Here is a 24,384-nt window from a genome sequence, read left to right as displayed (position 1 = left end):
TCCTTGAACACCCCTGGGAGTGAAAGGACTTTTAAAAAAATTATAGAACGTTTCTTTCTCCCATCCCACAAAAACCTAAAACTGGCTGACACGTTTACTACATACATTTTTAAATACCACTATTTTATATCAAACACCCTCTCTCCAAGAATTGTTAGCAGTATTGTTTTTGGGTGCATGAACTGGCAGATCGAACCCTCCTTTACTCCTCCACTGGTGCTGCTGACTCCGAAAAGCTTAAAAAGGAAAGTTTGCAGCCTGCAGGCAGTGCAGGGCTGGAAATCAGATTAGCCAGTTCCATGCTGTGTTATGCACCAGGGCTGAGGCAAGCAGCTATCCCCGTCTCCTCCATCACACGCATCCCGTGACACTCTCGAGACATTTGTGGAAGACGACTGGCCGTAGATGATAGCCTGAACAGCACCTGGGCCACAAGGCAGCGAGTGCTTGGGCAAAGGTCTCTGCGCTGACCTCACATGAGCATTGCTTTGAGGTTCGCCAGCAAGGTGCACCGTCCAAGCTCCGTCGCAGAAATATATGCGCCCCATGGGACCAATAGGCCATTTACAAAATCTGAGTCCAGAACACTTCTACTTTTGCTTAGACGCCAGACAGAAAATTGCACTTTGTGCAAGCTGCGGAATGACAAAATTGGAAAACAAACTGTATGGTGGTTTTGGTTGGCATTCCTGCCATGGTAGGTTTTCTGTTTCCTTTGTATTTGTAAAAGCTAAATTGGTGCTAATCAGAAGGATGACAATTTTTGTTCAAGACGACAGGTGGGCTGAGAGGCTGTGTTGAATACTCGTTTATGAAAACACAAATACCTTTGGGGGAATCTTAATTTTGCCAGACTTGCCAGTTTTCTGAGCTAAACTTGTCAAAATCTCAGAAAACACGGTAAAGAGGTGGGCCGTAGCCCTCTGCAGTAGCAGGTCTGTCCCAATTACCACTACTTAAATGCTTTTTGAGCATTACTTCGCTTTCTCTTAATACACCCTGTGGAATAAAGGCAGTGCTCAGGGTGCACAGTGGAGAAACAAGTGATCTGAATCCTATTTCTAGATTTGTACAAATTTTCCCTACTTTATCTCTTTGAGACATGGCAAAGCAAACAAAGCTCACTGCTTCAAAGGCTGCATCTCCTAAGAGATGAGCTATGTCAAGTGTTTTGTTTTTTCTTAAAATTGTGCGTTTCTGTCTTTATAGGATTACAAAGCTTTTTATTGTATACCATTTCTTGAATTAAAATAGTATCATAGGAACCATCAGTTCTGAGAAGTCAGGCTCTTTGTGAAAGACTGCTGTAATGTTTACTGCTCATAAAAAAAGAGCTGGGTGTATATTTGCCGGGCCATGCGTGGACTGTGTGTGTGAGGGTGTGGATCTCTTAACAAAGTCTTTCTGTATTCAAACTGTTACCAAGTTATTGAAGTTAAATTGGTCTTGACTGGAACAAACAAACAAAGTTATACTTAAAGCAGAATGAGTTAAAAAAAAAAAAAAAGAAAAAACCAAAGCCCAACACAGCCACTATTCCCCGAGGTAAAGCACTCTGCCAGCCTGCTAAGAGGAGGCAGCAGGGCAGCATGGCAGTCCTGCCAAGTACCCAGATTTCCTCTTGAAAATATTCATGACTTCTACTCTAACCCAGGCCAAAGGGAAAAATAAAATGCAAAATCCTGGAACGCCTGTCCACTCCTTAGAGGGATGGCTGTCCTGGTCAGGTCTATCTGCCCTGCCAGGCAAAAATCCTAGATAGGTACATTCAAAACTTCACCCAGGACTCTGTAGGTCCTACTCATTTGGTCCACCTAAATCAAAGTTTTGTTATTAACAAAAGAAGTTGGTCATGTTTTTTCTGAAATATGGCATATACCAAGAAAAGCCAGTTTTGCCAAATGCGGTTCTTTGGCTTCAGATAACATCACTTCACTTTTGTCTCCATAATACATTTCCCCCCTGAGCAGGGATGGAGGGACAGGAGGTCCTTTCAAATGCTTATTTGCATTCTCACCCAATTCAAACGTATTCCCCAAACATAGGTCAAATGGCAAGCTGACTTAAACCCTCAGATGAGGTCCTGTGTCTGCATATTTCTGTTTTACAGGGACATAACTGGCAGCACAATACAACGCAGTTCCTCTCAGTTGGGCACAGCCTGGACCCCACATGTCATATTAGGAGAAACCCAACTGAGACCAACACTATTAGCATTGCCTCTTCCTGCACCATCATATTCTGAACCACCATACATCCTCCATTGCTCCTTTTTCTTTTTCAACTCTTCCATTAAAACATTCCAATCAAGAAAAAGTAAAAAAGACTATTAACTAATTGGGTTTCTTGAAACCAGGAACACACAATTCCCCAAAGTAAGCCATGCCTTCAAAGTAACGGAAAACACATGCTTTTCCAGGGAACTGGTTTGTGATGCAGCCTCCAGAGCTGCTGCCTGCAAATCTCACCCCATGCAGAACAGATTTGTTTCCTTAGCCTTCTGTCCACCCATTTATGCTTCCCACAGCAATTGTGGGCAAAAAGCGCTTCCCCCTCCCCTCCCCAGCACCCCAAAGAGATCGCAGGGAGAAAGGTGAAAAGCCAACACCACCTACAATGCCAAGTTTCCCTCCCTGCTTTCAAAACTCTGGTCCCCTCCAAAACAGTGTATGGTTCTCTTTTGTTATACATAAAACAAAAAGACTGAGACTGCACGTGCTGGGGCACCTGAAGTAGTTTCAGGCTTTACTATCAAATTCAGATACAGTTTTCACTTTCATTTTGTGGAATTTTTTTGCCACAGAAACATATTGCTGCTATTTCTATGTACCCATAGCCCCTGGGGCACTGCACTGGAAGATACGCTGAGGATCAGCTATGCCACCAAGGCAACAAAATTGTCTTTGTACAAGGACTGGCATTTTTTTCCTCACTGGAAATCTTCCCCAACACAAAAGCATTGTGCAGTTGAACTAAATCCTTACTTGGATTATTGAATTGTATCACTGATCAGCATTTCCGTATTACAGCTAAAATAATCCTTCCTGTAAACCACTTAGCCAAGATAAGTGGAGCAAGGGAACATTTTTAAATTGCTCTCCAGGAATGGCTGAAGCAGGCATTTAACAGAACAACCTATTTTTAATATTTATTTCTCACAAACCTTCCTTTACAGGCTCATCACCTTGCAAAAGCTGTTTTAAGAATACAAATACATCCCACCTAAACACTGGCAAGTCATAGGCCCACATATAAAAATTATTTTTGGAAGGCAAAATATATGGGCTAGTGTCTCACAAATTTTAAATGAGGGAAGGCCAGTCTTGCCTGCCTCATATCGCATCTGTCGTGTACCCTCCTGAGGAAAAGCCAAAAGAATCAAGGCACTTCATGTCAGCCAACTAGTTTTTGTTACAAGTGTTGAAAGGTAGCCAGCTTATATTTTGCATGTTGCTTTGTCACAGACAGACTATAAGCTTTCCTAAGAAGATGACAGATGTGATCCTTACTTTCCACAAGGATAGATTTCAGCTTCATGTACAAGGGCAGCTCTCTTCTGTACCCACTTGAGCTTCACACTGAAGGTGGGTGCTTCCATTATTAAGGTCCAGCACGGTTGCCATTCATTAAGGTACTTCCACAGAAACACTAGAGTTTCTCCAACTGAATGCTTCAAAATTAAAAACTCAATGCTCTCTGGAAGCAGACCTGTCCACACCAGATGAACTGCAGATTGCTGCGGAAGCCTGCTAGAGGAGACATGCTGCCCTCAATGATAGCAGTCCTGAACTGGAAAGACACAATCTTTTACGGAGAAATGAGGTGTGTCAGCCCTGCTGCTTCACTGCAGAAAGGCCAGAGCAGGTTGAAAAGGGGTTAGGCATCTGACTGGCACATGCTGCTTTTCCTCCCCCCACTCCTCAGCCTGGATTTACATTCCTGGCATAAGCTGCTCCTTCAATACAATTTGTCTAGCAGCACCAAATTTGATAAGAACAGCTGAGTGTTTTGCATTTTTGTGCGTCTAGTGATGTGTCACCTGTTGGAGAGAAATCAACATCCGCCTGGGAGGGAAACATGAGCCAGGAGGATCTGCTGGGAAGAACCTGGAAGGTGCATGAGGCCTCTTCCTTCTTTGGCCTGGCTGGCTTTTTACAGCTTTGTCATAATCTCAATAAAACATGAATTAAACTTCCAACCAAAACTACCTAGTAAAAGACATACTGTTTTGTTGTCTGGTTTTAAAAAGAAATCTCTGAAATTCCTTACAAGTTAAATCCTCCAGAGGAAGCTGTTATATTTCACTGCCATGTGAGAAGTTCTCCCTGTAAATCAATCCCACTATTGAAGACATAGCATAATATTTTATTCTTTTTAAAATAAGCATGTGTATCTTTAATGGGATAGTATGGGTCCCTCTAATTCTCATTTATAATTGCTTATGCATCAAGTCTTGCAGGGACTTGTGAATGCCGCAATACAGAAAAATCCTCTGTTACTCTGCTCTAGCCTGCCACTGAATGGCCCCAGCAATTCAGGTACATTGCTTTTAATAATGGGTCACTACCATATTGTTGCTCCTCCCTGCCCCCAGCAGCAAAATCCTATTGATACCTCAATGCTTTCATCCTCAAAGTATGAAAAAGAGGGAGGAAAAAAAAGTCTGGTTTATTACAGTTACATCAGAGGCATTTCTAGTTACAGCACATTTGCTGCTAAATTCTCAGAGAGGTCAGAAGGACAGTCACAAGTTTCACACTTGTAATCTTGCTCTCATCCACAAGTGCTAACACTGCTAGTTTATACGGTTGCTTCATCACATTGTTTAACACAATAATCTTGCTTAGAACAAGTTTTTAAAAAAACCTCTGAAGGATGAAAAAATAACCCAGATCTCAATCCTGTGAGTTTTTGTGTAAAATGCGAGCATACGTATAATCCCACTGATAACCCTATAGACCTCAGCATTTGCTAGCATCTCTGAATTTTAGACGAGTTTCATTAGACAGAAAACTTCATATTAAAATCAGAGATGATCTCATACACTTAAAATCCCCCAAAACACACCAAACCCACAGTAGTACAGACAGGACCTTCTGGGGAAACGGGGAACAGGAGGACATATCACGGGAAGGGATCTCTGGCTCACTCACATGCAGGGAAGATGGTTACCACAATATGTAGACAGGGAGAAGAGGAGATGGTATGAAGGACCATAGAGAACCCGGGGAAATCAGGCAGGCAGAGATGAGGGGGATCTCCATTTTTCCATTCAAGAGGGACATGTGGGGAGTGGAGGACACAGGCCCCTTGCTTGGCCAAGATCTTCCCCTCCCCTTCATTTCGCCACTAAAATGAGCAGACAGATAACCAGTAAAGGCTGTTGGCTTTTCATTGAGCAAGAGGCTGCAACCCCATTTCAGAGCTGCAGATGCTCTGGGTGCCTTAGCAATTCTTAGTTAATCTAGAGCATAAAGTACTTTCCAGCTGACCGATAATAGCATCCTGGGCCAAACCAACCATACGACAGTCCGTGACTAAGGTCCGTAAGGCATGTCATTTGAGACGTTCCCTAAAAAACGTCTCAAAAACAGAAATCCTGTGTTCTCTTTAGTTTATTAAATCCCAAGAAACTTATGCTTGCCTCATCTTGTCCTAGTGAACTCAAATTCCTCACTGAGCAGGAAGAGGAAGTACAGGAAGAGTACCATTTTGCCTAAACTGAGATTTGAAATGGATTAAGTGAGCCACTGAATAAGCTGTCTCCATACTAGACTGTACTTTCTTCTAGTCCTTAATTCCCAGGTCCACAAAAGAGGACATTTGGAAGGACTGCTTGTTTTGTTCAAGAAGCTAGAAACACCCATGAAGAGGAAAAATCAGTGGAGTTTACCTGTCATCACAGTATGTAAATTTCATGTCCATGCTATGGCGACTCAGGAAGGTCTTGCTGTCCAGGGGGATATCGATGTTTGAAGGATGCTGAATAGGCTCACACATTATTATAAGGCAGGTGAGAAGAGGCTCTTTATACCCACACAGAGTGTGAGGAGGGCAAGTGTTATACACTTTAACTTGTCCAGTGCAGTGCAAAACCTAAAATAATGATTTTTGAATGAGAAACAAACTTAGAATGTACTTTCTCTACACACCAAAATGTCTTTTAAAATCAAAAACACTTATTATGGCTCAAATATGGTACCTTCCATGTGGCAGACTTGAGGTTAACAGTTCTGCCTCTGTTGGTAACGGTGCATTTCATCCTCATGAAGAAGTCACGCTCAGTTGACATCTCTTTGCTTTTCTTTCCAAAGCCTGGACCTGTAATAAGGAAAATGGCAAATGAGTTTTCTCAGTTTTGCTTCTTGAGTTCTTCTACTTATAAGCATGAAGCATTCAACAGGAATAACAGACTAATTCTCAGATAATTTACCTGCAGAGACCATCAAAGATGCATGGACCATTGAAGAGCAGTTTGTAGAGCTCAGACCTAAAACTTTAAGTGGAACTTATATAGGACTTGGTGCATTTAAACCTATATTTTAGCTTGCAAGCACATAAATCTTTGCAAAGTGTTACACAAGTGAAAACTTTATGCTTGCCTTAACTTGATGAAAGGAAAACACTAAACAAACAGTTCTTAGTGCTATCATATATAAGCAATATTTGGCAAAACAAAACAAATCTGCAAGGTATTGAATAACATTTCATGATTACTCTGGGAATGAAAATTCCCTTTATGATGACTAACAGATCTCTACTACCAGCCAATTACTTAATTTGGTTATTTAAAAAGCAAACAGTGACTCTTCTCTATTTTCATTATTACCATTTTTCAGACTTAGATTCTCTCGAATTTCTTCATGGTCACATGGATGAGTGAAGTCGAAAATACTGTGTCCAGTTAATTCCACCTGTGCAGAAGTAAGAACTACATTTAGCCAAATAAAAGCAACTAATAGTATTTATCTGGTTTTAAATGCCACCTAATCAGATTAAACTGGTCACTAGAACTAAGTGCATCAACAGCCGCTTCAGGCTCATTTCCAGGATTTTTCAGAGAGGAATTAAGAGGAATCAAAGACGCCGAATTTGACCATGGTCTAAACAGTGGTGTGCAGTGGGTAAGAGTAGGTTTAGCTCAGTCTCCTTTATCAATACTTTGTGCTGTGTCCTGTATTTAACCTGTTTGCCTTGACTCCACAACCACATCAGATTGGTGACTCACAAGGGTGCACTAAAGAGCTCATACCCCCAACCACAATCTTCTGAAGATTTTGGCTGTCTTTAACAATGTCCCAGTCCAGGTGTAAGAGGACGCAGAGTGGGAATCAGGAGAACAGCCTTCCCACCACAAAAGCTGTACCCATTTTTTTAGTCTCCCTAAACCACCTCCTCTGCTGACATCCAGCCATGCTCACAGACACAAACCCTGTGACCCTTCCTTTGTTTATCCTATGCACAACTTCTCATTCTGTCCCCAAAACAATTCCTGTTATAGTCAGCACCACTGGTTATTTTCCATACAGAAGGAGAAAATACCCCAACCAACAAAGCAGAAAAGGGGGGAACCCAAAAAAGCAGCGCTCTCCCCTCTGCCCCATAGTCTAAGGCACAAGTTGATTAAATTACTGTTCTCCTCTCCACAGTAATATCTAGGAAGGCAAGTTTGCAATCACCAAAGATACTACAACTTGGACACGGAGAAGGGAAAAACACCACACTGCTGTCTGGTGTTCAGGGTACCTGCCTAAGAAATTTTATTTCCAGTCTTTTTTTGCAGTGACATGCAGCTGTTTTTCTGCATTTAGGCATAGGACTTGTTTCTAGGAATTGTGTTACAAAGACAGGAAAGTGTTAGGGAACAAGTTACCTGGGTAAGACCCATGTATTTGTTGACATTCTCTGACAAAAAGATCATGTCTCCATCCTGTGTCACCACGGCAATAAATCCCTCCAAAGCTTTCAGGTACAAGTTGTCCATCTGCTGGTCTGCCTCTAGTTCATTCTCGTTGTCAGCACATACTGAGAAAAAAAAAGAAAAAAAAAAGCATCTGAAGTCTTCAGCACCCAAGCCAGCCTTTTCAACACAAGCACATCCAGTTACAAGGCAACAAAATATTTTTTGCTGCTAGAATTTTGTTTCCACAAACCCCTTCCAATGGGGCCTTCCTTGAGAAGAAAGCTGTCTGCACACTGTATGAAAGGGATGTCCTTATCACTGGAAAGATATTTTCCTAAAGTTTTTTGCAAATGCAACAGACCCTCTATTCACCTTTAATGTGTTTCTGCAAGACATGCTTTCAGTACATAACACCTATATACCCAGACTCTGAAGCACATCTTCTTTCTGCACATTCTTTTGGCCACATGCAGCCTTTATATTTCCTAACAGGCAAAAAGTATAGGGCAAATCTTACAGAAGGTAAGTAATTTTGTGCATTCCTAACAAATGTTTAAGAAAAGACACTGCCATCAGGTCAAGTTCAAATACTTTTCCTATGAAGCACCTAGACAGAACTCTCCACGTGTTATGGAGAGGTCTGTTAACACTACCTTTGGTAGAAAAAGTAGAAGAAACCCACTTCCTCGAAGCCCTTTCAGGGGAATCTCTCCTTCCTTCATCCCATAAACCTCAATATTCCTGGGAAAACCACAGATCCGTCCCACCAATACCTACTTTTTCATCTGCAGATGTCAAAACTCCCTATGTGCCACTCCACTCCGACAAGCTTTGTCACCCACCTACGCTTCTCCTGTCCCACAAAGAGGAGAGCCTCAGACCCCACTTACATCCCTTACATTTGCCTATGCAGATTCATGAACCCAGTGCACCTTATCCATTTTTGGAGACGTGCCTCTGTTGTGCTGAAATCTAAAGCCATGCTAGAATATTTATTAAAGCTTTTTTTTTTTTTTTTCCAGTTACTTATTTTCCTGTTGCTTTTTGGCTGTGCTGTAGAGATAACTTAAGGCACTGCAGTGCCCTCATTACTGTGTGTGCTCCACATTGCTCGTCTCCTGCCATGGGAGGCAGTAAGTAGGCAAAGCCATGGGCAGGGAGGGAGGGAGGGAGAGGGATGCACTGCTCCTCCTAATGCTGGTCACCCAAGTGTCCACTCAGCACTCTTGCCTTCCCTTCTACACTTTTAAGCATGGTTCAGTGCCATGAATAAGAAGCCTGCAGGAGATGATTTGTAGATGACTAGTATTAAAATATTTCTGTGTAGGAGCTGGCCCATTAATTTCTTGACATGTTTCACGGGAAACTTCTGGGACTATTTTTTTACAAAACTATTTACAGATTGCATCTGGTCAGTGTACCTCAGGCATGCTGTGGTGAGGTTATCTTTATAGTTTTTTCAGTTAGCTTGCACATTTGCGATAAGTCATTGCAAATACGCGCAGTGGTAAGGCTCTGAATTCAGAGGAAAAAGCAGACAAACAAAGAACAAAAAAAGCCTTATTTCCTCAGAATAAAGACTAACCAACTCCAACCATACACTGCTGAAGATACAAGGCCATGGGTAAATCCCATCTAGATCAAAGGTGCTCCATAGCCCCAGGCAGCAAGGATGATCTGAGAGGGGCTGCAGTGAGCTGCTCTGTGCCCCTCCCTGGTGGCACAAGAGTGCTCCAGGCTGGGCCCACCACCGGGTTTTGCTGGCCAGAGGCTCCAGCCATAATTGCATCAGCCTTATTTGCAAGGACAGTGAGACTCTTAAATGAGTTTCTTGGAGAAATTGCTCTTCTTTGTTGGTTTAACATTGTAATTCCAGCATACAGTTTTTAGCACTTCTATTAGCATTTGAGAAGCATATTTAAATTTTTGTTCTTTCCCTCCCTGAAACAGCACATTTATCATTTCCCTTCATGCTTCTTGTTGAAATACTCATTTTGGAAGAAGTCTAGAAGCAGGTATGGGGTGTTGCTTTGTAAAACATTAGAAGTGGTTTGGGTTTGGCATTTTTTGGATAGGGAAGAGGCTGAGCCAAACTAATGCAGTTTTAACTTTGATGTATTAATGTGTTATCATTAAAGGACAAGTCCAATCTAAATATCTCCTGCAACTGCATCTGCTAGTACCTAAGGATGGACAGTGAGCAAATGCAGAAGGATGAGCATTTGCAATGCAGAGCACACTGAGCCACTGTTTGGAACAGATGAGTGGTGACAAAAACGATGCTGGCTGCTGCTTCTGCATCCTCCTCCTGCTCCTCAACATCCCTCCCCGGCAGCAGCCCATTACCCATTGTCCGCACACAGGAATGGGCAGGCTCAGCCCCAAAGCCATTGGGAGCTTTTAGTTTATCACCCTTTGCTTCTCTACATGATCATTTGGTAGCAGGAAGAGAAGACACTCTCTGGGGATGGCCTGCACAGGCTGGGGGATTTATCATTTCGTGTCCCTGCACTGCAATTCTAACTACACATGCAGGGGCCAGTTCCTCCTCAGCACAAAGCAACCGACGTCAGGAAATTACATCAGGGCTAGCATTTAAAATACAGAAAATACACAATAATATATTTTAATAGTACGCACTTTGACCACAATGACATTTAGGGAAGGGGGGGTGGGGGGGGAGAAGGTAAGTGACCATCTGCTCCCAAGCTTGTTTCTGCTGTGTAAAGAATGTCAAGGGTCTTTTTTTACTTTTCCGGAAGCAAACAAATGGTTTATTCAGCAGGGATCATGGCTATTGCCCAAGACAATCAGCCAAGTGTGGGTTCAGAGAAAAAAAATGACTTTTCAGCTCTAACCCCAGACCCTCCTTTCCATTTTTTTCCCCAGCTCATTAAGTTTGCATTAACAAAACATGACCATTCAAAGGCAGGAAGGCTATTCAAAGCATTTGTATTCTTAAATGCCTCCAACAGTGAAAGACAAACACTTTACTTGTATTATCAGATGATTAAGTTTGCTTTTCCATGTATATAAATTATATTACTTATACAAACACACACAGAGGACATAGGATCACTCACATCAGGGTAGCAGGTTCAAACCCTTAAAGTCCTAGCTGAGCACAGCACTTAAAGATACAGTCAGCTTTAAAGCACGTGGTTACAGAGTTTTGTGGAATCAGAGTTCAACTTTTTTTATTAAAATTACCTTCATTCAGCTGGAGGCATCTGTCACGTGGACGGGGAAGAGGGAGGGAAGAGGGCTTGTGCTGCTGTGCATCCCCTCTCACATAACCCAAAAGCATGACCAAGGTGTTTTGCAGACACCCTCCAGCTTCCCTGGTAACTCAGTAAACCCCACTGTATCCCCTCATTCCCCCTTAGCAGCCCTGGCAGCAGCAGGCAAGGGGAGCTTGCAGATACGGGTTTCTTGTAGTAGTCAGTAGGGCATGATCACATTTCAAAGATGGAGCAGCTGTATCAAGGAAACTGTAGGCACTATCAGGCACAAAGATAGGTGACAAGTACCTCCAGGGGCCACTGTGCTGCTGCTGCTGCTGGTCTATTCCTTGCCTGTCCCCCATAAGCATGCCCCAGCAGCCTGCCCAGGGAAGCAAGCCCAGGCACTGAGGGATGCACCAAAGGCGCTCTTGTCTCCTGGTGTGTCGAGGCTCTTTGTGGTAGCTGCAAACACACAGTCCCAGAAGGTATCATCTGGGCTGAAGACCTGAAGCATATTAGCTACCTGAAGGCCTTAGTCCGCAGTAAATAAATATGCTGGGCATCACTGTGGTGGCCCTATTATGCCCTGTGTCAGGTAACTCAGTGTAATTATAGTAATAATAAATAACAGTCCCTCATATGGCTGCAGTTACAGCATTATAGCTTGTTCCCTTTCTCCTGTGAAAATCACTAGCTACTAATACACAGAGGATATCCACACATTAGGAGACTGATACATCAGAAGCAATTCAGTTATTGCCACTAGCAAAAATCTGGTTTGCTTCAGAAAGAATCCATTTTGCAGAAGAAAAACAAATAAAGCCACCACTACTGCAAGCCTCTCCCAGAAATCCCTATTGTCTTTCACTTTAGCATAAGAAGTTTTAGCTTCAGATGGAAAACATTTGAGAAAGCTGGGACCAAATGAAAGCAGGTTAGCATGAGGAGGTGGGGGCAGAATTTGGTTTCCAGTAGGTCTGAGGTCAGGTGGTGGCACCCCATGAAGACTTGCCAGAATTTTCAGGTCTTAAAGAAAGGTAACCGTGGACTCAGTTTACCCCCATTTTTAGGTAGAGGTTTTGTTGTCAGCATTAGTTAGCAGCTATTTTGAAAAACAAGTCTTGAAATAAGGATGCGTTTCTTATTTTTCCTGCCACTTTTTCTGTCACTACTAATGGGAGTATTTCAGTTCAGGCACCATGACAGTATAGCAGAGAGACCAGACTATAAATATGCTGGTTTAACTATAAATTAATAGCACATTCAGCAGAATGAAGTACTGTAATATTGTTGTTCACATTATAGTTACATTCATGGATCCCAGCCAAGGTTGTGCTTATGCAGCACTGGGAAGCCTACAAAGGAGGGAGAAACCCTGTCTAGCTGAGATCGAGAGATCTTGAAACACGTCAGAGAGCCACAGAAAAGTGCAGTGGCCTCCCTGGGGTGGCTGTCAGAGCTATGGCAGAACCAGGAACAGAGCAACCGTGTCCCATATACCCATTTGATGGGTCATCCACTGTGTGTATTAATTGTCCCAAGACAGTATTTCTTGGTCAGGATCAAAATTTGGATACAGTATTTTTCAGACCATGTCTCAGTTTTCATCAAATTCTGATAAATATTTTTTAATCATCTCTATTTTGAAAAATTTTCTAACCACCAAAGTAGAATTTATTAATCAACAAGAAACTTTGAACTGTAATGGCAAATGATTATTGCAGTGTTTATGATAACCCTTTATGCTAAAAATAGCTCTTGTAAACAAGCTTTGATTAATTCCCACTGTCAGGATGTGCACTGTTCCCAAGTTTAAGAACACTTTTTCCGTAGATGCTTGCTCATTTCCTTCAGTCCAACCTCTTGGAATGAGTCTGAAGGCTCAAAAATCAGGCTCTCCTTACAAGAAATAACCACTCAGGTATAAACAAGCTCCTAGCAAACAACTATACTCCTCTCAACACCTTTGATCTGACTCAAAGGGGCCTTTGTGGTCAGGTCAGAGGTAGAGTGTGATAAAAAGGGTTTTTACTGGAGGTCACATCATCACGTTCACAGAATTTTCATGGCTTTGTCTCTAAGCCTGGATCCTACAAGTACTAGAAAGTTGCTTGGATATTGTGCGTGACAGACACCAGGCTACAGCTGCCACTCCTGAGGAGGGCTGTAAAAACTGCCTGACGCCAGTAGGCAGAAGCTAGGGAAGCTCTAACAGTGGCTCCATCCTGCATCAGAGCGCGCAGCTTTGAGGCAGACTCGTCTCTTCCTGGTTTCTTGTTTTGCAAAGGAAAGCGACTGATTTTTTTTCTTTTTTTCTGTCTTGACAGGGCAGTACATCCTGTTCAGGGGGATGTTTCAATGTGTTCAATAAAAGCTTTCAATTTAGATACATCAAGAAAAAGCTACTCTTAAACTTGAAGCTTCCTGAAAGGCTCTTACCTCCAAGTGCACAAGCAACTTTGATAAAGAAAACACTTATGTTAGAGTTGTTTTGATTGCAGAGTTTGTATCTAGCCAGATCATTCAGATGCTGCTCCCAGGAAGCTGCTTCAAGTCCTGCAGCCATCGGAGTTGAACGGTGGGATGCAGCACCTTGTCAGCCCAGGCTTCCTGAGCACACCTGTGGGTGCTTCTGGTGCACCTTCCCAGAAAAGGGACATCACTTGAAGCAGCTGGAGCACTCAGGACCCGGCTCCACTCTCATTCTTAGCAGCACGGCTGGCACAAAAGTATTTTTCCAATTTAATAAAAGCAAACAAGGAGACATGCTATTTTTAAAGCACTGTTTTGTGCCACAATGGTCTGAGATTAGATGCAGCTTGTCCAGACATTCAAAAACAATGCCCACATCACTTCTCCCTACAGTTTGTCCTCTCCCTTAAAAGCCTAGAGAAAAGCTATTTTTTCCCTTCTGGTCCCTGCTGGCTTTCCGGCTCTGTTGTCTCCCTCCCTTGAAACAACTTCACACTGGCTTCCTCGTGGCCTCCCTTCTCCCAAACAACTTCCCGTCTGCTTCCCTGTTCCCTCCCCATTTCTGCTGCTGTCTGCCTGCACAGGAGCAACTCCCATCCAGTTTCCTTTGCTGGATCTCTGACAGACAGAAACTCACTGGTACCAAAGAGTTCTGGTTCCTGTAATGCCTTTAGCATCAGCTTGGTCCAAATAAACCCTTAAAATTACGGACATCACATGCCGATGCTGCCTATACAGGCTTCCTAAAGTGGATTCTCTTCCTCATACTCAGACAAAGAGACAGTCTGAGGGAGCCTGAGCAATTACCACGGTGTTAGCTCTTAACCAAGACAGCCATTCTTTAGCAAAAGACAGTTATTTCTCTTTTAGCATCTATTCACCCCCAAAAAGCATTCAGCTAATTTACTAGCTATAGTAGAGAATAATAGGACACATACTGCTATCAGTTTTTCTGACTATACTAAAGGGTTTAACACCCCAAATCCAAAAGCTCCACTAAATGAGCATCAAACAGTCTATTTTCAGCTGCCACTATATGGGATCAAAACCTTTACCTGAAATGAACAAACACTGATTCTAAATTTATCCCAAACATTTGAATGTGATGATGGCAAAGATGTATGATGCCAACAGAACTGGGAGACATCTTGAAAAAGGTTTAAGAGGATCATAATTAAATGATATTTCTACTTAGCATTCCAGTTATACTGTGTACTGTTCCATGCACAACGTGGAAACAGTATCATAAAGCTATTGTTTCGGTTTGCTTCCTGTGATACTAATCTCAATCAGGCCGTCAGACGAACAGCCTGCATTTCTAAATGTTAAAGGCTTCCTCTCCAACATTCCCACACAGAATTGCCTACTGTGAAAATCAAAGGGAAACGTGTTACTAAGTAAAGCAGCAACTTTTATAAAGCAAAACCTGGTATTTTTTACCCTTTTGAACTCTGAGACATACAACCAGCTATTTCCTATTATGATAGGATACGAGGGCCAAGCTTGGGCCCTGCAAAGCCTGCAGGAGATGTGCACCCTGCAATCCAGAAGCCGGGATTTTCAGAGGCACGTAGTGGGAGAGCTCTCAATGAGGGCTCAGACTCGTGGGCTCTGCCATTCACCTGCTGGAAGAATGTGGGCATAGATTTCCCTTGGTCTTGGCTTCCTGACAGATAAATAATCATTATGCAGACACAGCTAGTAAAACAGCCCGAGTTACACAAGTGAAAAGCCCTATTCCAAGTCAAGGATAATAGGAAGGGGCATGAGACACTCAGTGGCACTGGGCTGAGGCTGGCAAGTTGCCTACAGCCATCTCTGAAATCCCATCTGGAGCATCAGCTTGCAGAAATATGAGGATGCAGTCCTGGGAAGGCCCCTGCTCTCTCCACTCCCAGAAAAACTGCCACGAAATGTAGAGATGCGTTCACATTTGAGAATTGTGCCCACAATGAGTAATTTAAAATACAGTCTCGTGTTCCAGTACTTTTTGATAGACTAAACAACACATAACAAAAATGCTAATCAAGGGGTACTTTTCTCTTTACTACCTTTTGAAGCATTTTTCAAGCTGCACTGCAAGTTTATTTTAGTGACGTGTTGTGTGTGTATATATATATGCAGTAAATGTTATATTAAAATCCTAATTAATGACAAAACAAATACTCCCACTTAACTCCAGTTTACACTAAGTGTCTAGGCCAAATAATCAAAACTATTTCCACAAAGACAACATAAATAAGCGGGGGTCTATGGGCTGGGGCAGGCGTTTGCTTCTCATGCACACTGCAGTTCTCCACCTCTCCGATTCCCTGTTCACCTGTCAGAGACGACACAATAACCCCTGTGCTCCCCGTCAGTCAAATCAGGCTCCTCAAATGTAACCCAGAATTAATGGCCAAATTCCAGTCTGCTAAACACGTGTGTGAAACGGGGGCAGCTTTGCTCGGGCTCAGAAAGGGTTTAGGCCAAAAGCGAGAACAGAGCGTGGACAGGCGTCACACAAGCCCAGTGTCCTTTTGCTCTCGTCAAAATGCGATGAGCAGCAAACTTCTTCATCTGAGAGACAAAAGCTGTACTGAAAACCTATCACTTTGAAATATATCTGACAGCCTTCTAGTGAAAGCCAGTGTCCTTATAAAGACCGACATTATTCAGAAGCCCACCATCAATAACTTAAAACTCTGCTTTTACAGGAACAGATCTGAAAATCAGCACCTGTCAAATATTAGCTGTATTAAGCAGCTATTGTACAGCAATCGTGTTAATCAGTCCTGAAAGGCAGTATTTTTTCAATAAAGCTCACCCGTCAGAAATGCTTATGTTCAATTTTACAGCTGTGTCTCCTGAGAGCAAGAAACATTTCTCTTTGGCCAGAGCAGTACTGTACACCTGTGACCCTCAGAAGTCAGGAAGTGTAAACTGTCAGGCAATTGCATAAGGAAGAAATAATACTCTGAAGTCATTATTCTGATAATGATAATGAAAGTTCTCTCTCTGATGCCACTTTATTCCAATGCCTGATACATTTTATCTTTCAAATACGCAGGGCTTAAATTGTCAGGCTTCTTGTTTAGCTTGGCTAATTTAATTGTTAGCTATACTCAGAACATAAGTAGTCGATGAGGCCTTTACAAACAAACAGTGGTTTTCTGTCTTGAGTTCTTTTACTTCAGTGTATTCTCATTGTCAGAAAATACCACCCAGCTGTTCCAGAAAATCCAGTCCCTATAAAGTACCTTAAGTTCAATTCCTCAGAATAGAAGCACTAAAGATTTAAAAACCTTTACCTACATCTCCAGTGTCTAAAGACGCAGCGACTGATGAATCTGCATTTGACTAACAACAAAAATTTTAATGACAGGACTTACTCCAAGTCAATACTTAGACTGAGGAAGTGCATCAGATTTAAGGCTAAGCAAATAACTAACATAGAGAAGGCCTGAAATATTAAATCACAGCCTGTCACTACTGCAATGTTTCATTTCCAGATTAATTCCTAACTGCTGGGTCCTGGTGATACTTCATATATGTATGTGTACGTACAAATATTGTATACATACACTGAGTTGTCACAACTATCAAATGATATGAGCCTTCGCCTTAACACTACAGAAGCACTAAATAAATGTTCTGAGATTATTTTCCCCACCAATAAATGTACACATATTTGAAAATTTCACTTTAAACTTAGCAGTTTCCAGGTAAGCAGATGACAGCATCAAACTATTTCATGTCAAGTTTCACAGACACACGCGTTACTGATATTTTCTGTCATAGCCCTTCAGAAGTTTGCTTTTCCTACACTGTGCCAGTCTCTAGTTCATGCCATATAAATACTTGAAAAGCTGAAGCTCTGTTTTTATGAGAAAGTTACTAACAAATTGGCTCAGTGTATGGCATGTTTAAAAACATTTACATATTTACGCAACTTCTTCAAGTATTAATTATACGACTAAACCAGAGATGATACACACTGTTCAGCAAATAAACTTTCCTTTTCATGTAAGTAAATGTTAAAACCACATTCCAAAAGCTAAGATGAAGATACCCGCTTTATACTATAGTCTTAGCAGAACCTAAAAAAAGCTACAAAACTTAGAAAGCACAGAGAAGCAGAAATGAACTTGTCATTTTTTTCAGACTAACCAACAACAAACCAACAGCATACTCTTCCACAGAATGAGATACTTCCTAATAACATTTATTAAAGTAATTGTTATGGTATGACTCAACTTTTCTGAAGAGAGGAAGTGTAATCGTGACCTTATTGGGAGTTTTGCCATTAATGAAGGAAAAGATGAAATTATGGGTTCACCTTTCACAAACAATGCAGGCATTGTTCTGTTAACATATTCTGGACACTTATAGGTCACCGTGTGAAAGTTCCCTCAGAAACATCAGTTGTTTTTCATTGATCTCACAGGCTACTCAAACCACAGATTTCCATTAAAGTGATTATTCAAATATAGGTGCAAAATAAGAACATTGTTAACTTTATCTGTTTTCATTGGCTATGAAAATGATGCTGGTTCACCTTTCCTACTCGTCCAACACGAGCAAGGTTCTGATTACACACAATCCATTCATAGAGTATTTAAAAGTTGTTTGCTTTAGCTATCTTAGTCTACCTTGTCATAAACAATCTGCCTACTACTCATTACCAGCATATAAGCACAATTAGTCCTTTCAAGCGAAGCATTAGACCTTCAGAACTTCCCAGACGTCTTTTGAATGCACTGGCACAAACATACTTGCCATGCTAAATCAAAATTTACTTGTTTCAGCATGGAAGCTTAAGATATATGTTTGAATTCTGATTAAACTCTTAAAAGTTCAAAATCCTGTAACTGAGCTTTATAAGCCACATACAAGAACTTTGTTGTATTTTTAGAGAGGCAAAACTGCACCAGTTGTTATTTTGGTAAAGAAGACCTTATATGACTAATATCACTCAGATTTTTCTATCCCAATTAAAACATATGTAATTCTGACAAAAAAAAAAAACCACACCAACCTATCTTTAAATCTAGTTGTGAGAATACAACACAAGCAGTTGTGTCCTGTGCTCAAACTTTAGGACCCAGTACTCAGAGAAGAACATGCACAATCTTACCAAGCTACCATCAACTAGCACTCACAACTTCTTTTAGCCAGATCTTACCTGAAGACAGAAGCTTGTGAGTTCGTAGGAAACTGATTGCCAGGCGCATTATGGATGCCTTGTCCAGGTGGGAACTGATGTTGTGGGGCAGGGGCAGCTCATGTGCCAGTTCATAGAAAACTTCAGTTTCTTTGCTTCTCCTGCATCTTGCTGCATCTCTTGATTTCTCCTTCCTCCTTTCTGAACTGCTCCTGATAGGTAAAGGAGAGAAAGGAAAAAGCATTTCTTGAAACGCAATTCACTACTTGACAGAGGCATTTACAAGAGTAAATCTTCTTGGCAATGAATCCATTCTGTCAACTGGTTTAAATCAATTGACCAGATATTAGTATCTATTTGCTCCTTTTAAAATGGGAATTAGGAGAGGACTGCCACAGCTGGAAAGGGCTCCGATTCTATAAAAGTCAGCCTTTGGACCCCCTAAATGAATCCCCACTGAATGTAACAGGATCAAGATCTGCTTTAGGTGAGAGATTCAAAATGAAATAGCAAACTATTATTCCTGGGATTCAGAAAATGTTAAAAACAAAAATGTCATTTGTTCAATCTAAATTAATTTACTTGAAAAATACTCTGGGATGAGGTGACAATCCATTCTAAAGCTGGAACAATTACAGTGCATGTCGCTGTCGTAGATATCATGACTTGCAATGGCTGTTCCTCACATTAAAATAAAAGTAATAATAGGGTATCAAACTATGTTTGTATATACAACTGTCTAAGCTCTTAACCTGACGCTGCTCTGGAAAACCACCTTTGCTTGACCATGAAGGATACAAAATGGGAAAGAAAATACTGTTGCCTGCAAGAAATCCCTCCTTCATAGAAGCTATTGTAATTAAATCACCTATTCTCCATTGTCTATGAAAACAGATTCCTTCTTGAGCAAAATAACATGACTGATAGAGCCAGCCTCCTTCAAACTCTTCAGACAAACTTCAAACAAGAACAGAAGAGCAGGAAATAACAAAGAGGAAGACATTGTATGAAGCAAGTATGCAAAACTAAGCCACTAAGGGACATAAAGCTAAATTTAATGTGCGAGAAACACAAGGGCTTTATATATAACGGATCTGGGATAGGACAGTTTAAGAGGGAACTTCACTGACTCTAAGGTTCTTTTATAGAGTTCTTATTTCAGAACACGAAGAAGCTGAATCCATTCAAAACCATCAGCTATTTCAACCCCATATAGCTCTGCTGATACTACAAGTTTCCTTCACTTGCACAGGTTGAGGTTTTGCACCATAGTCATGCCAGCACAGAATACATTTCTTTTCATGCAGACTCCTGTAATACTGTACCAGTGCAAACAGCACAGCTTGGATGAGCACAGAACAGGGTGTGGAGAAAATGAGCCCCACCATTTTTGCTGCTGTGGTTGCACATTCATTTCTAGAATCACCAGTGGCAGCTCTCCATTTGCAAGGCCACCTAAAAAAATGAAGCTTCTTATAACCTGCTTCTTCCAATATCAGTAAAAAATAATGAGCCCATAAACTAAAAATGGATCAACCAAAAAGAAAAAAATCCTAACAGAATATTTCAATAAATATATTTTTTCTGTGAAGATGATCATGAAAACAAATATCAATTGCCTCAATCCTAGAAACTGTTCCAATCATGGCTGGTCTCATACAAAAATGCATAAAATAGAAAAGAGTATCAATACATAGAAATGTATTCTAAAGATGACAACCACTTCCAGAAGGGCTAGAGTAGAAGCTTTCTTCTAGCACAGAAACCACAGGTGGCTTGGTAAATTAGAAAGAAGGAAAAATAGCCAGGGTGTGTGTTAAATGCTAGGAGTAAAATTACAGTAAGGTGTTTGCTGGGGCCCAGGCAAGGCTTGGCACTCAACCTCATCATCCAAAGCAGAAATGTGCTCACAACTCATCAGGAGGGCCCTCGTGATGCAGAACATGTGAAGCTCGGCATATGTTTAAGGATCAGATAGGTGCTCACCAGTGGATGTGCTAACAGGGCAAGGGGCCTCATAAATGCTTACGGTATCTTCTCAAGATCCATGATCAGCCCTCGGCAAACCGCTTTCACAATTATTTTGCCTGAGGTGAATATTTTCTAACACGGCATCTGTTACAGGAGGTATGCATGGGATGAGAGCTACACACATTTCAGTATGTAATACACGCATTTTGCAATGTAACAGCAGGATCTAACTTCTGTAATGACTTCGGGGGCATCGCTGGAGTGAACACTGACTCACCCAAGTTTGAATCTAAAGGATCAGATATTCACAAGGTGACCCTAACGCCTTAATTTTATCCTTGCCAAGTAAGAGTCATGCTACATCTGTGTAAAAAAAAAGTCCCTTCACACAGCTGTCTGAGAAGGTACAACAGAAAATGCTCCTGGGCAGGTGCTGGAAACAGGAGAGCCATGTGAACTACTTACACTGATGCGTCTTTCAGAGGTATGTCTTGTTCTGTAAAGAAAAATGTGTCTACACTGTGCCTATAAAGATGACAGACTGCAAACAAATCTTCTCAGTTTCTAGTTCTACCAATGAAATAGAAGAGTAGAAACAAAACAAAAGCAAACAAAACAAAAACTTCATGGCAATATTTGCAAGAATCTCCAATTGCAGCTTAGAAAATTTAAACTTGGACCATAAATGTTCGAGCTCTGCTCTAAATCTAGAGCCCACAGTTTTCACATTAGAACCAACCTGGGCAAAACCTCATTTAAATATGAAACTTTGGGAACCAAGGCCAAAGCTGTGTCGCAATTCATGCAATAACAACGGGTTGTATAAGACAGGGTCTCTCATAACGCCACTCTGGCCACAAAGAAAAACATTTAGTTTTGCTAACATCTGTAAATATAATTTTGAAGTGTGGCTAATGAGACAAGCTGGTTTCATTAACCATGGGCTGCTCAAGGTTTCTAATAACTAATGCTATGGGCAGATAATTTTTTTTTTTCCTATGTGCAGCAGATGCTTTCCCTCAACACTGCTTCTGACTGTCATGCTTGGTTTCTCTGCAGAGACACATCGTCATTCATTATACACCACACAAGAGCTTTCTCACATCAGAAAACAAGGGGAAGAAGAATCAGCCTGCCTGGTTGCTTTCAAACGACTTTCTTGTTCACCCATTATAATTTTAAATAAACAAATTGCTTGTTAAGCATTTCCCCCTGTGACTTCCCGCACCGCACCTCAATTTTCCTCCCCTTCTTCCCTTAGCTGTTCTGGTTTCGGCTGGAATAGAGTTAATTTTCTTCCTAGGAGCTGGTAGAGTGCTGTGTTTTGGATTTAGGATGAGAATAATGTTGATAACACACTGATGTTCTAGTTATTGTTAAGCAGTGCTTACACTAAGTCAAGGACTCATTCTCATGCTGCCCTGCCAGCGAGGAGGCTGGAGGTGAACAAGAAGTTGGTAGGGGGCACAGCCAGGACAGCTGACCCAAACTAGGCAAAGGGACATTCCACACCATATGGCATCATGCTGAACAAAAAACTGGGGTGGCGCATCCACTGCTCAGGAACTGTCTGGGCATCGGTCAGCGGGTGGAAAGCAACTGCGTCGTGCATCACTTGTTTTGTATATTCTTTTATCATTGTTATTGTTATTTCCCCTTCCTTTTCTGTCACATTACTTTGCCTTTATCTCAACCCATGAGTTTTACAATTTTTCCGATTCTCTCCCCCATCCCACTGGAGGGAAGCGAGCAAATGCCTGTGCAGTGTTCAGCTGCCTGCCAGGTTAAACTGTGACACTCACTCAGCACACCCTCACATTGCATTGTTATTGTAGTCAGCCCAGCACAAGCAAAGAGAGTCCCAAAGCCCCCCTATACCCCATGCCACTTGCCCCTCACAGCTTCCCGCCCAGCAGACATCTACGTTTGCTTGCTGTCCTTCCCAGGAAAACCTGCGTCAAAGCTGGTCATTCTGTGCTCACTCATCCTGGTTGCAGAAGCCTCCAAAATTGCAATTGAGTGACAGAATCTGCAAAAAGAAGTATTTTCACTGTTTTCATTTGCAGGTGGCAGGCCATCAACTTTCTTTGCAGTTACCTCCATTTTATGCATGGGATTAGCATTTTACCCCAGGCGAGGCTGGACTACCCTCAGCTAGAAAGTGAAAATGTAAATTCTTCACAACCTGCCTGTTTGAAGGCCAGGAAGAAAGGCTGACACCAAATCCTCTTCACACATCGTTAGGGCAACAGAGAAAAGGCCCAGTCTCTAGCTAATTTATGAATCATTCCCTCCCAGCACATAAACCACCCACTTATGTGGCAAAAAAAGAGCACACATGTGCGTCACTGCTTGGAGAAAGTGACGCAAGCAGAAGCAGAAACCTCACTCACCCAAACCCATGTCAGATTTTTAAAAATGCAGGGGGAGAGAGGGGAGAAAGCCATCACAATTCAATCCACCCGTATGCTGGTGCAAGGCCCGGAGGTACTGCAGGGAAGCCTCCTGGAAGCTCCCCAACACTCGTTCATTCAGGAGTCCCGGAATCTGGCAGGATAAGACTGCACTTGGCCACACACGCACCCTCACATTGCAATTGTAGCCTGACCGTTCCTGATAAAATGAAAAGAAAGGAATGGAGAAGCTCAAATCTCCACTGGAAACAGCGTGACTGAGATCAGGAATAGGTCTGGGAACTCCACTCAGGGCTTGGCTATGCCAAGGGTGGTCAGGAGGCTGGAGGAAAAGGAAGAAGGTGCTTCCCAGCACTCTCCCAGGGCTGCTGGATGATGCTCTGGGGCTGCAGTGCTTACACAAATGCAAGCCGTGGGAAATGGAAGAGTTAAGGCAGCACAGGCAGTTCCCTACCACAGAACACAAGTATGGCACTGTACCCCCAGGACGGCTGTTTACATGATTTCCCACTCCCTCCTAGCTGTGTTTAGTTTGCACTCTGAAAATAGAATTTACAGGCTGACACGTGTGAGCAAAGATGACAAACAACTGGCATGTATTTGCCCTTTCAGGTGAAGCCCACAAATTTTCAGGAGCAAAAGCTCTCCGCACTTCTCCCAGTAACCCAAACAACAAACCGGTCCCAGGGGTACACCCACGCACGGGAACAGAGCACGCGATCCCACCAGCCGGAAGCATCCGAACGGCTGTAGAAATGCCCTGCACGGATCCCGGGAGCCAGATTCCTATCCTCTTGCTCATCTCCGACAGTCCCTTGCGACACAGCTTCACTGAAATCAGTGGGAATGCCTGCAGATGAAGGTCTTGCTCACCTGGGATAAAGATCATAATCTGGCTTTCCAAAGCCTCTCTTACTGTGCGACTGGAAACTCCAGGCACTGCAACTTATTGGCAAAACCTGAAGCCTCGTGTAACCACTCTGGCTTCAATAACCTTGCAAAACTATCATGTCAGCTTAAGGACTGTCTTCCCAGCGCCTGCTGCTGCGACAGCTCCAGACTTCGGCAGCCAGGAGAAATGCTGGGGCAGCCAGCCCAGGCTGGGGGCTGCGCCGCTGCCACTGCCCTTCCCGGACAACTGCAAAAGTACCCATGACTCGGACACAGCAGGGATCAGCCCCACAAACACTGGGGCAGACCACCCCCTGCATGGGAGCTTGCGTGCAGGCATGCGGTGTCACTCACTGGTCTGAAGTG

General features: G+C 42.4%; 1 protein-coding gene across 2 annotated transcripts in view; it reads right to left on the bottom strand.

Moving 5' to 3' along the window:
• Positions 1-24,384, bottom strand: part of EPAS1 (endothelial PAS domain protein 1) — a 79,940-nt gene that overhangs the window by 16,930 nt on the left and 38,626 nt on the right. For both annotated transcript variants that reach the window (XM_075089084.1, XM_075089083.1), the window contains exons 2-6: positions 18,764-18,954; positions 7,874-8,025; positions 6,830-6,914; positions 6,203-6,321; positions 5,894-6,096 (exon numbers count right to left, since the gene is read on the bottom strand). In XM_075089084.1, coding sequence (XP_074945185.1) covers positions 5,894-6,096; positions 6,203-6,321; positions 6,830-6,914; positions 7,874-8,025; positions 18,764-18,954 — 750 coding nt within the window. The remainder of the gene's footprint in view (positions 1-5,893; positions 6,097-6,202; positions 6,322-6,829; positions 6,915-7,873; positions 8,026-18,763; positions 18,955-24,384) is intronic.

Source organism: Phalacrocorax aristotelis, chromosome 3 (genome assembly GCF_949628215.1).
Source record: "Phalacrocorax aristotelis chromosome 3, bGulAri2.1, whole genome shotgun sequence".
In the NCBI taxonomy this organism is placed as follows: Eukaryota; Metazoa; Chordata; class Aves; order Suliformes; family Phalacrocoracidae; genus Phalacrocorax; species Phalacrocorax aristotelis.
Note: the sequence above shows the minus strand (reverse complement) of the source record. Positions and strands in the feature narration are given on the sequence as shown.